The 15,891-nt window shown below is 41.7% G+C and overlaps 1 protein-coding gene across 1 annotated transcript in view; it reads right to left on the minus strand.

Moving 5' to 3' along the window:
* gpr158a (G protein-coupled receptor 158a) overlaps nucleotides 1-15,891 on the minus strand; it is a 290,966-nt gene that overhangs the window by 209,458 nt on the left and 65,617 nt on the right. The window contains exon 2 of the mRNA XM_060922557.1: nucleotides 12,549-12,654. Within this exon, the coding sequence (XP_060778540.1) occupies nucleotides 12,549-12,654 (106 nt within the window). The remainder of the gene's footprint in view (nucleotides 1-12,548; nucleotides 12,655-15,891) is intronic.

A 15,891-nucleotide genomic window follows, 5' to 3' on the forward strand; every position in this document is an offset into this window, starting at 1 on the left:
GACGTTCCACAATGTTAAATGGATAAAAATAAGTATAACATGATATTCTGTAAGAAATAAATGAATTAAACTGTAATTGTTGACAAATTGCTGTGGTGTAAGAGGAATAAAATATCGCGGGATGTGCTGTTATGGAAAAAAAAAAACTTTGGGGAGGGAAGAGTAGCTCCTTAGTAACTCCACACCACCCAGCTGTTGATTATTAAAAGTAGACTGCCTTTCAGATTTTTCAAGTGTAGGTCATAAAAAGAATTTTCCCCGACACCCAATTATTTTTGTTTAGTGGACCGAAAGCTATTCAAATCACAGACTTCCAATTTTATTCTTTTTTTTACTCATAGAACAATTAATGACTTTAGGGCCACATGGCCCTAAATTCTCCGCTGTTTTTTTCCTGCTTCACCATGACACAATTCAAGATACTACGTCATGCATCACATCACGTGGTGGGCTTTCCCCGTTCACGCAAGGCATTGTGGGATACAAATTTGAAACAGGAGAGAAAAATGGAGGACGTGAGTGTGCGAATGAAACGTGAAAGACCGACTACAGTAACGGAAAGAAAGCGAGAAGAAAAGACATTATGTTATATACGAAGGAAAGGAAACGCAGGACCAAACTAATAAATATCGGCACTCAGCGAGCACCTCGGTGTGATCAGCTGTTCGTTTAGAGACAGAATGATGGAACTGTCAGTGCACGCTCAAAGGGAAACCTGCGCATGCGCACACACACACACGGACTTCCTCTGTCTACTTGACTGCGTGAAGAAGCGAGCGATTTCCTGCACATTATTTGCTTTAATCCCCTCAAATTAAATAACTTCCCAGCCACAGAATGGCCTGATATTTTGAGAGATATTACAGAAATAAACATCTATCACAATGACCACATTTCAGACGGAACTCAATTTCACCAATTTTATGAAATCGAAAGGCCGTCTAGAGGCTCAGACACATCGTGCAACATGTGACGACAAACCTAATGCCAGTCTCCATTTTAATCATTATACAATATTTATTATTATTATTACTGTTATTGGTACCATTATAACCCCACCCCTCCCCTCCCAACCACTGAATTCTCAATTCTAATTGGTCAGAAAGTGTTGATTCATTTTCTCGAATTGGACAGTAACATCTCGTTCACAGGGACTTTTACAGAGGACGCAACACATCCATGTGGCGCCTTGGAAAGAAAGTCCGTAATCACCCACGGGCATTACAGAAAAATACTACCTGCCAAGGAAGCAATCAGAGCACACGATTTTACCAGAAGTAGCTTGTGCTATGTCATAATTTCCGATAATAATCCTTGTAGCTATTGCTAATATTCAATCTATTTGAGGCAATTATAGTTTTACGCATTTAAAAACTAAACTTTAAAATAATTTTTGACGGATATTGAAAGCCCTTGCATTTGACAGTCTCCTGTTCCACAGGTTATTTGTTTTCTAGTTCCATGTCGGATATCTAGTTTCCTGTTACCGCTGCTTACTGTGTTGGACGAGGTTAGGTTTTCACCTCTGTTTGTTTGTCTGTTCACAACGTAACTCAAAAAGTAGTGAATAGATTTGGGCAAAATTTGGTAGAAAGATGAACCATGGGCCAAGGAACAATTGGTTAGATTTTGATGCAAATCCAGATATGTATGTGGATCCAGGATTTTTTTTTATCTTTTCCCAACGTAACTCAAAACAGATTTGAATCAAATTTGGTGGAAAGGTGAGCCATGGGCCAAGGAACAACTGATTAGATTTTGATCCAAATCCAGATATGTGGCTTGGTGGAAGTATGCAATCTACCAGGCAATCTTCTAGTTGCATTCTGGAATTTGTGTATTTGGGGTTTTTTTTGTTGTTGTTCTCAGCATGGAGGTGTTGAAATAATGACTGTGTGATATCCAAATGCCTGTGTTCTCACTCCAGCCAGTTTGAGCATCATGTCCAATAATAATTCCCGAAAATAACCAGAGTCAGCAGCACTCACAAGTTTTGCAGCATCTGATGAGTCTCTGGTTGCTCTGGTGCTTCTGGAGCATTCAGTAAACTAATTTAGCAGTACGTGCTGCAGAGCTGGAGATAACGAGAGAGAATCATGGCTTGTTTGCATAAGAAGGGCTCCGGGCACAATGAGACGGCTTTATCGCATTACAACACGAGTGCACAAACTCCTGATTACCGCGTGGTCCTGAGCTCTATTTATAACTGGCAGTGTTAAAAGGAACAGCAGCGCTTTTCCAACCACCAGCTGCCTTTCTGCCTGCTCATCACCACTGATGAAACGGAAAAATCTCGGAGAGACCGAGATCAGAACACTCAGCTATTGACTCCAGGCCACTCAGAACAGAGTTCAATTACACACCGTAAGGGAAAGAGGAAAGACAGAGGATGTAGAGTGATGCAGCTCACAGATACTCTATGTACACAATCTCTGTTTTTATTGCAACAGTTCATAAAAAGTGATGCAAACCTTCTCTCAGTTTAGACGGATTTGACAGCAATCTATTGGAGGAATCCCTGAACTGGGGTGGGTTTCCTGAAAGCCTTTTAAGGCTAAGAGCATCTTTAACTGCCTCTTAAGATCCTTCGTTAAGCTAACATGGTTTTCCCAAACAATGTCGTAGCCAAAGTAGTCCTTTAGTTCGCTCTGAACTTATGATGAACCTGGATCACTCTTTCACAACAAAGAGCGACTCCTCGCAGCCAAATACACAGAATGCGCTGTGCCTCCGAGGGACTTTCACAGTCAGCGGGCAGAGACTGGTGTTGAATCTGCTTCCGGTGTTAAAGTCTTTTTCTTGTACACTGCAAGTACATCGAGTTAATTATTAAATGAATATATGCAAAACATCTCATTCATCTCATCTCATTATCTCTAGCCGCTTTATCCTGTTCTACAGGGTCGCAGGCAAGCTGGAGCCTATCCCAGCTGACTACGGGTGAAAGGCGGGGTACACCCTGGACAAGTCGCCAGGTCATCACGGGGCTGACACATAGACACACAACCATTCACATTCACACCTACGGTCAATTTAAAGTCACCAGTTAACCTAACCTGCATGTCTTTGGACTGTGGGGGAAACCGGAGCACCCGGAGGAAACCCACGCGGACACGGGGAGAACATACAAACTCCGCACAGAAAGGCCCTCGCCAGCCACGGGGCTCGAACCCGGACCTTCTTGCTGTGAGGCAACAGCGCTAACCACTACACCACCGTGCCACCCTATATGCAAAACATTACGAATATATTTCAATATGTTATGGAATTATGTATGGATATCGTAATGTCACATTGATATTGCCACATTTTAATCAAATTTAGCTCCATTAGGTGAGTAATTATCTCATTTAGTGTCATAAATGAGACAAATTTCTGCCCCTCTAATGTTGTGTGTGTCAGAGGGGAACCGTCAGGGCCTTCTAGTCCTTCAGAGAAGCCCAAACATATCAGCATTTCAAATATTATATTTAATTTCTTTCATTCTTTCATAATTTCATGATAATTATTCTCTTCTAATTTGGCCTCATTTTCTCTCAAATGTGCGTCAGAAATGAAAGGGAAACTGTCCTGAAAACATTAAAATCGAGTTATCCAGTGAGATTGTTTTGTTTGTTGTGTCTAGGCTGAGAAGAGTTTAGAGTTGCTCACTCATTGGTTAGGACTTCATTGCTGGGACAGAAGGCCGTGGCAGTGTATGTTTATGTCGGAAGTGACAGATGAATTAACCAATCAGATTTTGACTTATAGTGGGAGGGACCAAAAATGTATCACCCTCGGCCTTCTCGAAGGCCAACGCGAGCTTAACCGCAAGTCGGCGCCATCAGTGGAGCAGTGAAGTCACTTTCCAGCCGGTGTAGCATTCATCAGTAGTGTTAGTGAATGCTAATAAAGTGGTCAAGCCAGTGCTATCTATCGAGAGCAAGTAGCCCAGGCTAACGACCGAGAAACTCAGATTTCTGTCTCCAGACTCTTCTTCCATGCACATGTAGCAATGTCATAATTTCATATGAATAAAGTGTTGGGGTTTTTTGTGAACTTCCTCAAATCCCTCTATTGTAAAATATGTTAATTGGTTGGGTTTGGTTAATGGTTTCACGATTGTTTCTGATGGGGCATTAATTAGTGTAACACACTTGTGGATCGTGCTTGGGATGTCTGGAAAGGGGGAAGCTAGCTTTGTGAATCCTGCATGGACAGTATTCATTAATACAGTGCCCCCCCCCCAAGATATGATGTTTAATTTTTGATGTAAGAATATTTTGACATACGTCTGCTGTTTGTATCGGATCAAATATGTAAATTAGTGTCAGAAAATTCCATGTGAAAGGTCGAGTGTTTATCTGAGTAGCCATTTGGCTGGGTGCTACTGTAAGTGGTGTATTATGTTGTCGGGATGCCAAAATTCTTTCCCCTGTCTCCGTGTGTTGATCACACAGTCATCCATTGTTTTCCAGGTATGTTTACCTGACTGTGCTAAGAAAACTCTTAAGATCTGGCAAATATTTTATTAATTACTGTATGGTTTATTTTATTTATTATACATTGTAAACTACACTATACAATCAATATTAAGTGCACGACTATTAGAGTCTGTTTTATCTCACACAGTGTCATGTAGCCTACTGAACAGTATGTAGCCTACAGTATGTAAATGGTTTTTTGTTGTTGTTTTTTTTTAATCATGTTTGGGACGTCTGGAAAGCGGGATGCCAAAAATCTTTCCCCTGTCTCCGTGTGTTGATCGTTCTGTCATTCATTGTTTTCCAGAATAAATGCTGACAGATGAACTCTTTGCCTCCTCTACATCATCTATTAGCCACACAGAGACTTTCAGTTATTATTAGAGTAACTATTATAGTCAGTTACACACACTCGCCCCAGTATTTTTCACTCAGACTTAAGTATTCATTTCCCGGTGTAATTTACTGAGTTACTTTTAAAATCAACATCAACAACTACACACAACGGAGCGGCCTGGCAGCCTGACGCTAATCCGTTACGAAATCCCAGTTCTCATAGTAACAGTTCGCCACTGGTGTGAGAAAAAATTTAAAATAGTTTCAATTATTATTTACCACATTATATATGTAATGCTTAATGACAATACAATATATTAACATATTTTAAACACTTTATACTGGTTTTTGGTTAAAAACGAATGCTACGTGACCTCATCGACTGGATTTAGCAACTACTAATGCTTTCAGAAACTACAATACGAATGCCTTTAGCAACTACTAATGCTTGTATCAGGGACATGTATTGCAAAGATGCTCTTAGCAAAGTGGCCCTTTAGACTCCTTCTTACAAGTGAGATTGGGAAAGCCACATACAGAGACAATGTTTGTTGCTTAAGAGCATCTTTAAACTCACTCTTTAGCCTTAAAGTGCGACATTATCGGGAAACCCACCCCGTGTGTTTATGTACTTTACACCACGGCGCTGTTGAATTCTCGAATCTGATTGGTCATCAACAGAGGTGAACAAAGTACCCAACTTCATTACTTAAGTCAAAGTACAGATCCCACTGGTTAAATGTTACTCCGATACAAGTGAAAATCTCCTCTCATCTCATTATCTCTAGCCGCTTTATCCTGTTCTACAGGGTCGCAGGCAAGCTGGAGCCTATCCCAGCTGACTACGGGTGAAAGGCGGGGTACACCCTGGACAAGTCGCCAGGTCATCACAGGGCTGACACATAGACACAGACAACCATTCACACTCACATTCACACCTACGCTCAATTTAGAGTCACCAGTTAACCTAACCTGCATGTCTTTGGACTGTGGGGGAAACCGGAGCACCCGGAGGGAACCCACGCGGACACGGGGAGAACATGCAAACTCCGCACAGAAAGGCCCTTGTCGGCCCCGGGGCTCGAACCCAGGACCTTCTTGCTGTGAGGCGATAGCACTGACCACTACACCAACGTGCCGCCCCACAAGTGAAAATTGTACAGTGAAATTTTTACTTAAGTTAAAGTACTGAAGTACTTGCTTTTAAAAATACTTAAGTATTAAAAGTACATTTTCTGTTAACGCGTTGTATTATTGCCGCAACGCTTACAATAACTAATGCCTTGAAGCAACCAACTGGATTTACTGATGAACTTGTAGAACTTGTAGAGCTGAATCTCCACCTGACATGCTAGCAAACTCTTTTCAGACTCAAAATCATATTGGGTAGCTGACGCTACTAGAAAAGAAAGATTTCTACATTCTGTTTATTTGGCAAGATTATGCTAAAACATATTTCTGAAAGGACTTCAGATAAGTTAACGTTATTCATGTTAGCATAACTCCATTTTTACATGCTAACTAACAGTGTCCAAGTTAACTAGCTATCTGTTAATGTTAGCCATGGACAAGGCTATGGCAATTTGGCGGGCAAATCCATAGAAAGTCATTTGACTAACCAGACTGCATACAGTAGCTATTGCTACGTTATTGCTATCTCTAAAAGCACAGACGACTTCATTGCAAGCTTTCTCTTGGAATAAGACGTTTATATCCCTCAATATGCTTCCGCAGGTTGGATGGCGAGTTTTTGAAGGCCATGATGTGGTTCGTTTTAAGCAAACAAAGCAAACATTTTAAACAAAATGAATCTTTAATCCTTTCAGAAAACTGAAACATGGGTTCATGGGCCATGGGTGTGCGTGCATTCCCCAGAAGAACCGCCTCCTTCCATTCTGCCATCAACTGATCGTGTTCAAATAACGCTGCTGAGAAATCACTGAACTTGATTTTATACAGTCTGTGGACGTGACGTGACCCTAGTGATTACTGATCGGCTGTCTCAGTGTCACCTGCGAAACAACCAATCACGTTTTAGAAAAGAAAAGAAAAAAACATCCACTTTCAAACCCACTTCATAGTAATGAGTAATGAGGACCTTGATAGAAATGTAGTGGAGTGAAAAGTACGATATTTGCCTTTCAAATATAGTGAAGTTAGTCATAAGTTTCCAACAAAAATAATACTCAAGTAAAGTCCAGATACTCAAAGTGTACTTAAGTACAGTACTCAAGTAAATGTACTTCGTTACTGCCCACCTCTGGTCATCAAGTTATCCTTCTATAGTCACGACTTACACCAGGTGTAACAGCTGATATGGTGAAGTTCTCAATAACATTCTGAAGCTTTATTCTGACATCTTCAGAACAGAGGAGTTTACACTTTGTGGTTTTATAGTCACATGTCAAGCTGTAATTTTGTCAAGAGAGAGAAAAAAAGATTCTGGTGAAAAAGCATCATTCGCAAAGTGCTCTTGTATAAGCAGAAGAAACGCTGAGCTGTTGTGGGAAAATAATCAACTCTGCTGAGGTAACAGTAACCCTTCTTCCCTTATGCCTCGGTCACAACCGGCCGTACGTGCTCCTACGGCCGGTCTACGTGCAAAAAACGCAAGAAACACACGGAGGGCGCGCGTGTGACATGCTGATTTTCGAGCTGCAGACCGGCCGCAGAGGTTCTTTGTCATGTCAAACAAACTCTACGGGTGCTTACGTTTTTTTCAGGTTGCAAGACAAACTTACTGCCAACGTGCGTCTTTCTCCACGAACAAAAAAAACCACAGCGATTTGGGAAACGCCAAAAATCGCACGGCCAAAAAATCGTACGTCCGGTTGTGACCTAGGCTTTACACTACACCACTGTTGATTTTTTTTCCTGCAGCAGCACAACACAGAGTGCTTTATTCCGTACTTTAGTTTATTCTTGATGCAATGTGGAGATTCGGTATTGTTTTGACGGCTGTCAAAATCTAAAAAGATAGTATTCGTGACATAATTATACTCCTTAGATGCAAATTTATTGGAACAAAAATATATTTTATAAGCAGATAAACTTTCTGCCAAGACAATTATTACAGATTTTGTCCATTTCTAAGTCTTAGGTTTGAACGCCAGCTCTAGGAACGGTTTTCTGGACATTCAGGAGAACCTTTACGAACATTCCTACAACAATCCTGCAACATTTGCAGTGGAAACCCAGTAAAACTGATTTACTAACAGGATCTACACGGCATTGTATCTTTAATATGTGTAAAACAACCCGACAATTTTGTGTTTGCTTTAATGAACGAGCAATTTTGTGATGTTATTTTGTATATGGACTACAAAAAGACAAGAATTGTATTGTTCATTAATGAGAGTTGAGAACCAATGGAATAGAATCAGTTCTTGATACTAAGACTTCAGTACATCAGGGAACACACACACACATGCACACACACGCTTCCTTTGAGTGGTGGCATGTCTAAGAAGAGACAGTGCAGACAAATCGTGTGCTTAATTATTCAAAGAGATTCCTGCAACCCATTACATGTCATCCATTATAGAGCAGCTGAGCTTCCTTTTGTACCCTGTCCTGCTCTTAATAATCATCCTCAAACACCAGGTTAACAGCATCCACATGCCCCACCCTTAAACCCTTCACCTGCTGAATTCTCGGTGGATTAACACAACAGCAGAGGTATACTCCTAGAAGCATTAGACATCAGGTGTGATGTTGTATATCAAGGGTATTTTAATAGCTAGAACCTCCTGCTGGGGTGTAAGGGTGTAGGTATTGTATGGTGGAATGCCTGGACATGTTTGTGCTGTGTGGTGTGTGTCCTGTAGCCATAGTTGCTTTCTATACAGCCTGTTGTGACTATAGTGGTAGCTGTGGTTTTTGGTTCTCACTCTTTTTTCACAGCATGTCACGGTGTGGACTGCCGTACCTGGTCTAGGTTCTACGCCAATAGAGCTGAAAAGGGTAATAAAGGTACCCTGACCTGCTCTGCACCAAGCCATCTTCACCTCCTCGCAGCACACCCTGGGACCACCAGTTATTTAACTGGTGCTAACAAGGCTCTAGCAGGGGAAGACTGTAGCTCCTTGAAGACCTAATCCTGCAGGACTGGTCAGCTACAGCCCAGCTATGGATTAAATAGCACCACTGCCTTGTGGTTATCTTTGGGAGAAAAGAAGGCTAAGGGAGTAAACCCTACAGAAATCCAGAGTGGAGTCCCTAAGACGGCTGGATGGCGCATCTTGTCACCTTCCGTCAACTCCTGCAGCTGTGCTGGTACCAAACTCTATTGGTTCACCCTTTCCTTTAGATCCTACCAGCAACACCAAGACAGGGATCTTGACGCTTGGCCAACTCAAGTTCTCCATAGTCCTCATCCAGGCTTTAACACCCTGGAGAGTCGACCTCTTAGTGTTATACCATTGTCTCCCGAGATGGATGGATGCCAACAACAACAACAAGAACCTCCTGCTGTTCTCTTGTTCTACCCAGACACTTCTCATAAAGCATAAAGCAGTCTTTCATGGATAAGCGGAAATATGAATTTCATTTACAATTAATTTTATGACAAAATACATGACGACAAGGTCTATAACATTCTATAACACAGTATTCCATAAAATAATTTCTATTCGAAGTCTACATCCTCCTGGAAATTTCAACCTTCACTGGCTGACTGATTTTCAGCCTCTTCTCCTTATATATACACTATATACTATACTTTCGATATTCTATAACATTCCATAACATGCTCATCTCATCTCATTATCTCTAGCCGCTTTATCCTTCTACAGGGTCGCAGGCAAGCTGGAGCCTATCCCAGCTGACTACGGGCGAAAGGCGGGGTACACCCTGGACAAGTCACCAGGTCATCACAGGGCTGACACATAGACACAGACAACCATTCACACTCACATTCACACCTACGGTCAATTTAGAGTCACCAGTTAACCTAACCTGCATGTCTTTGGACTGTGGGGGAAACCGGAGCACCCGGAGGAAACCCACGCAGACACGGGGAGAACATGTAAACTCCGCACAGAAAGGCCCTCGGCGGCCACGGGGCTCGAACCCGGACCTTCTTGCTGTGAGGCGACAGCGCTAACCACTACACCACCGTGCCGCCCTCCATAACATGCTATTCTGTAAAAATAATTTCTCTTCCATTCTCATCTAAATCCACAACTTCTTGGAGACTTCAGCCTTCACTGACTGACTGCTGACTGATTCTCAGCCTTCAGCTGCTCAGCAGTCTGGGGTCTCTGTTGTATTTTGCACGTTGTAACGCACCACACATTTTCAATGGGAGGCAGGCTAGCCAGTTTAGCACCTGCACTCTTTTATGAAAGCATGCTGTTCTAACATGAAGAATGTGGCTTGGCATTGTCTCACTGGAATAAACAGGGATGTCCAATGAAAAAGACCTCAACTTATATTTTATTCTATTTCATTCTTTTCCATAACATTCAACTCTATTCTTCCCTTTATTCTATTGTATTCTGTCCTGCTCTAATGCATTATATTACATTTAAATAATATTGGCTGGCGTTGAGTGGTCTATCAGATATATTCCAGTCAGCTAGCATGATACTGAATGAGTCGAAGATGAGCATGGAATATATCCAATATACCACAAAAAAGCCAGCCAATATTATTATTATTATTATTATTATTATACACTCAGTTTTTCAATGTGTGTTGGTATGTTTTTCTCTTGTAAACAGAGGGGAACCATCAGGGCCTTCTAGGCCTTCAGAGAAGGCCCAAACATATCAGCATTCTTGAAGGCCATCGATAGCTTACCCGTGAGTCAGCACCATTAGTGCAGCAGTGTAGTCACCTTCCAGCCGGTGTAGCGTTCATCAGTAGTGTTAGCGAATGCTAATAGAGCAGTCAAGCCAGTGCTATCTATCGAGAGCAAGCAGCACAGGCTAACAACCGAGAAACTAAGGCCCTGTCCACACGGCAACGGATTCAGGTGAATCTGATAAAACTGTTTATCGTTTCGGCCTGGCGTCCACACGGCACCGGCGTTTTGGGTGCCCCAAAACAAAATCTTTTGAGAACGGGTTCCAGAGTGAAAAAATCTGGCAACGGAGCCGTTGCGAAGTCGTCTGGATGAGTAGAACGGATTTGTTTACGATGACGTCACAACCACATGTGCTTCACGCCAGGTAGAAGTGTAACGAACTCGATGCAAGTTGTCAACAAATCCTATAACTTGGTTCATGAAACGCGCTTACAAAATATTTTCACTGTGAATATGTATTGTGTAATGGTGCAAAGTGAGAGAGAGAGAGAGAGAGAGAGAGAGAGAGTGAGAGAATAGCCCTTAGGGCAGAGTCAATCCCGCCAGCAAAAATAGGGAAAAAAAAGCAGCGATCTCACCTCTTCAGATGTTTATTCCGGACCATTAAAGAATTCTGGAGGATATCAGAATGTTGGCGTACCGGCTTCCATCTACCCCCGTTCATTCCTCTTTCCGCGTCTCCATTCAAACAACGAGCACGTAATTTAAAGGGACTATATCCATAGGATAGGGAGTGAGAAAGTGTGTGCGTGTGACAGTGACAGGGATAGTCACTGTGCGCATGCGCAGTTATGCACATGCGTCTACTTCTATTGTTCTGGTGTCTCCGATGGGACCGTCTTACAGCGCACGTAGAGGTGTGGCATGTGTATTGCATTGTTTTCAGCAAGTGTTGCGTTGCCATATGAACCTGATATTTTACTGATCCGTTGCCCATGTGGACGCGATATTTAAAAAAAAAAATCTCGTTGCCGTTGTCGTGTGGATGTAGCCTAAGATTTCTGTCTCTAGACGTTTCTTCCACGCTGCACGCTCACTACAGTATTTTTCACTCAAACTTAAGTATTCATTTTCCCTGTGTAATTTACTGAGTTACTTTTAAAATCAACATTGACAGCTACACACAACGGAGCAACCTGGCATTCTGCCGCTAATCCCTTACAAAATCCTTTGCCCTGTTGCTTTTTTGGTGTCTGGCTGAGCTCAAGTTCCAGCTCTAATAGCAATGGTTCGCCACTGCTTGTAAATATGCATGAAGAATATCTAATGATGTTTTGGCTGTCTTACCAAATGCGTCTTTCTCTTTCCTGGTGAACAAAGAAATGCTCCTGTACATGCACAGCAGAAACCTTTCTCATTGGATATTCGCATCAGCTCTGACGTGTGGTGTCATGTTGTCTTGACAACCACGTAATATCATAAACCATATTGAATGCTCATTCTCCATTGGGTAGAGTGATGTAATACACGTAGGATAAGCGATATGCTAGCAATATTGCATGCTATTGAACCAAATGAATGAAACCCGCTAGAAGGAAATGGAACACGTTTTTATTCCATGGAAAAAGTGTCCTGAATGTATTAGATTAGATTAGATTAGATTAGATTAGATTAGATTAGATTCTTATCTGCTCTTTTACAGTATATTCTACACATTCTTCATAACATATGAAAGCTATTTACCATACTATAAGCAGAAACAGACATTCTAATCATGCTGTTTACAGGAGTGTGAATAAAACCGAATCATTTAGAGGTGTTAAATGTGCTTCTTCTTGCATGAGACACACTTCTGCTTCTTTCTTCATGAAGCTTAACAGAGTAATGAGCTCCCAATGCTCCTTCAGTTCAGAGATAATTGTTCTTTCTTTTTTTCTTTCTTTCTTTCTAACTTCTGCCACCTGAAATCACAGGAAAACACCTAGAACAAGAAGTCTCACCTCCATGCTGGTCAGGTTGCACCTGTGAGTTCCTGCGAACCAGCCGTCAGTGGAACACTGATCGATATCCACATCCTGCAGGCTGATATCCAAACGAACAACTCCCCTATGAGAGAGAGAGAGAGAGAGAGAGAGAGATCAATTATAACCTCAGGAGAAGAGAAGCCAAGTCAATCAGCTGGAACAACATAAATGTCTTAAGTGAAATGTAAGCTTTGCTCCACTGAGCGTTCTCAGTCCTTACGGCCGCTATCAGGCGTTAAATGTGTCGCCTGAAGCCTGAAAGGTTCTTTATGAGAGCAACAGCTCTTTGAGACAAAAGCACGAGAGCCATGACAGACTAATACCCCATTCACACTCACAGTGAAAATTTCCAGCTATTATGCTGTAATTGTGTCGTGTTGGAAAGGGAGTAGAACAGTAAAGTCGAAACATTCATCTATCCCCTGGCGACCTGGTAACATTTACAGTAATCTTTTTCCATGGCTCAAGTGGGAATTGGATCAGAACCGTCAGATTTACATGTTGTAATTAGTTGTGATGTTGCTGGTGGTGACACAACTGATGTAGTGATACTGAAAGAGAACTAATCATACTGCCTCAATGTAAAGCAACCGGCAGTGAATTCAAAACAACAAGCAAAGAAAACTTCAGGAGATATCAGCAAAAATGTTATAAATGACCTTTGCTTGAACAAAACAAATGTTCAGAAACAGGAAGAGAAATCTCTCAACAGAGATGTCATGTAGCTCAATTCGTGCCATGTTGCTAACTAGCTAATAAATTATAAATCATACCCGTTTTCACATGGTTTGCATGTCTTGTGTAGGTTTGTGCACCGTAGCATTCCGTTAAATACAGTCAGGTAGGAATACGCAACATTCGTTAGTTTTCTGTTATAGAAGACTGAGGCCCTGTCCACACGGCAACGGATTCAGGTAAATCTGATAAAATTGTTTATCGTTTCGGCCCGGCATCCACACGGCACCGACGTTTTGGGTGCCCCAAAACTAAATCTTTTGAGAACGGGTTCCAGAGTGGAAAAATCTGGCAACGGCGCCGTTGCGAAGTCGTCTGGATGAGTAGAATGGATTTGTTTACGATGACGTCACAACCACATGACTGTCAGTGCTTCATGCCGGGTAGAAGTGTAACGAACTCGATGCGAGTTGTCAACAAATCCTATAACTTGGTTCATGAAACGCGCTTACAAAATATTTTCACTGTGAATATTTATTGTGTAATGGTGCAAAGTGAGAGAGAGTGAGAGAGAGAGAGAGAGAGAGAGAATAGCCCTTAGGGTAGAGTCTTTAGTCCAAACACTGCGGAAGCAGTATAACCAAAACCGCGCACCGCCCGTGCGCTTTCCAAAAACAAAAACAATCCTGCCAGCAAAAATAGGAAAAAAAAAAGGAGCGATCTCACCTCTTCAGATGTTGGTTTAAGTCCAACAATACATTCCTCAAAAAGGGCGTAGAAGAACAAAGTAATCCATCAACGTGTAGCATTCAATTTATTCCGGACCATTAAAGAATCTGGAGGATATCAGAATGTTGGCGTACCGGCTTCCATCTACCCCCATTCATTCCTCTTTCTGCATCTTTCGTTTTACGCTACTGATTAATAATCAAAACTTTATGTGGCTGATGCTACAGAAGAAGGGGTTTATGCGCATGCGTCTACTTCTTCTATTGTTCTGGTGTCTCCAATGGGACCGTCTTACAGCGCACGTAGAGGTGTGGCATGTGTATTGCATCGTTTTCAGCAAGTGTTGCGTTGCCATATGTACCTGATATTTTACTGATCCATTGCCCATGTGGACGCGATATTTAAAAAAAAAATCTCGTTGCCGTTGTCGTGTAGATGTAGCCTGAGTAGGAATTAAAATTTGCGATCTATACCACGTGATTTTGTCTCATACAATAACAGATTTCAGATGTGAGAAGGGCTTTACAGTCAGAAACGCAGCCACTACTACAGACGAGGACAAACAGACAGCTAATGAAAATAAAAATGAAAGTCCTGCATTGTTGGAGGAAGGGATTGATGTTTCATAGTGTACTCATCCCAAATTCCAATCAATCATCTCAAATACTGCATGTTAGATTACAGCAAAGCTACGTTGAACATGACTTTATTCCACACTCACATGACAGTTTTACAAAATTAATTACATCAGCATTTATTTTTATTTTTTAGTTATTTTTTAGCTGGTGGGTGGGTGTGAGGACAATTATGAGAGTATTTGGGGGGGGGTACATTTATTTTAGCTTTTCAGCATGGAAATATTTCAACTTCAGTGAATCTTTAAAACACACACACACACACACACAGCTCAGACCACCTCACTGCAATATAAAAAGAGCAACATTGATCACACACAGGTGTACGCTCACCCACTCCTTCTCCAAGACTCCACCCCTTTCATATGCAACACTCAACCCTGTGTCTGAAATCGCTCACTCGTTCACTACTCCCTACTCACTATATAGGGAATTACTATATAGAGGACTATATAGTGAGCTCATTGATAAAATGAAAAAACACTTTTGGACACTCCTCCACCGCACCGTTATTTACATCATTACTGTCGCACAATTAAAACGTGCCAGATCTGGTGGGTTTTCAAAATAATAAATGCATGCCTTTATTTTTTTCGCGGTGCAGTTTCCATTAAATTACTGCGCTCTGATTGGCTGGCGAGCAGGTCCGTATCCTACGGTACGGTCCCCGGTTACGGACTCCTGGCGACTCGCTTATTCACAATAACAACAAACATAGTAGCATTTTTTTGTCAACATTTATCTTTTTTTCTAAGATTTATTTATAAGATTATCAAAAATCTTAAATTTTTGCCAGCATTTCTCAGGAGAATAGCATTAATTTTACAGCATGGACAGTGATAACGACAGTGTTCACAGCGAAAGTGAGTTTTACTCCCCTGAGGAAGAAGAAATAAAAGAAAACATTTCAGGAGAAAGATAAAAACCTCTAACTTGCTAGCGCCGAGCAAAAACATGGCTGAATCCTGAATGACTCCTATTTGTATAAATAGGGGACTACATAGGTGGCAAAATGTATTTTTTTCCTGCCATGGAAGTGCACTTGTATACCGAGGAGGAAGCAATTTGCATTACAGCCGTGAATGAGGATTCAAAATGGCGGCTCAGCTCGGTTTTCCCTTTCAGGCGCTCTCGTTTTCTGTTAGAATTTGGTAAAGAAAAAAATAAATATATTATTTACCAGCTTAAGGTCGGTCCGTATGGTGAAATACCGTGACCTCTGCCTTAAATACTGACCTCAGCCCAGAGGGCCTTGCTCAGTACTTTCAAGACCTCGGTCA

The sequence above is a fragment of the Neoarius graeffei genome, chromosome 5 (genome assembly GCF_027579695.1).
Source record: "Neoarius graeffei isolate fNeoGra1 chromosome 5, fNeoGra1.pri, whole genome shotgun sequence".
NCBI lineage: Eukaryota > Metazoa > Chordata > Actinopteri > Siluriformes > Ariidae > Neoarius > Neoarius graeffei.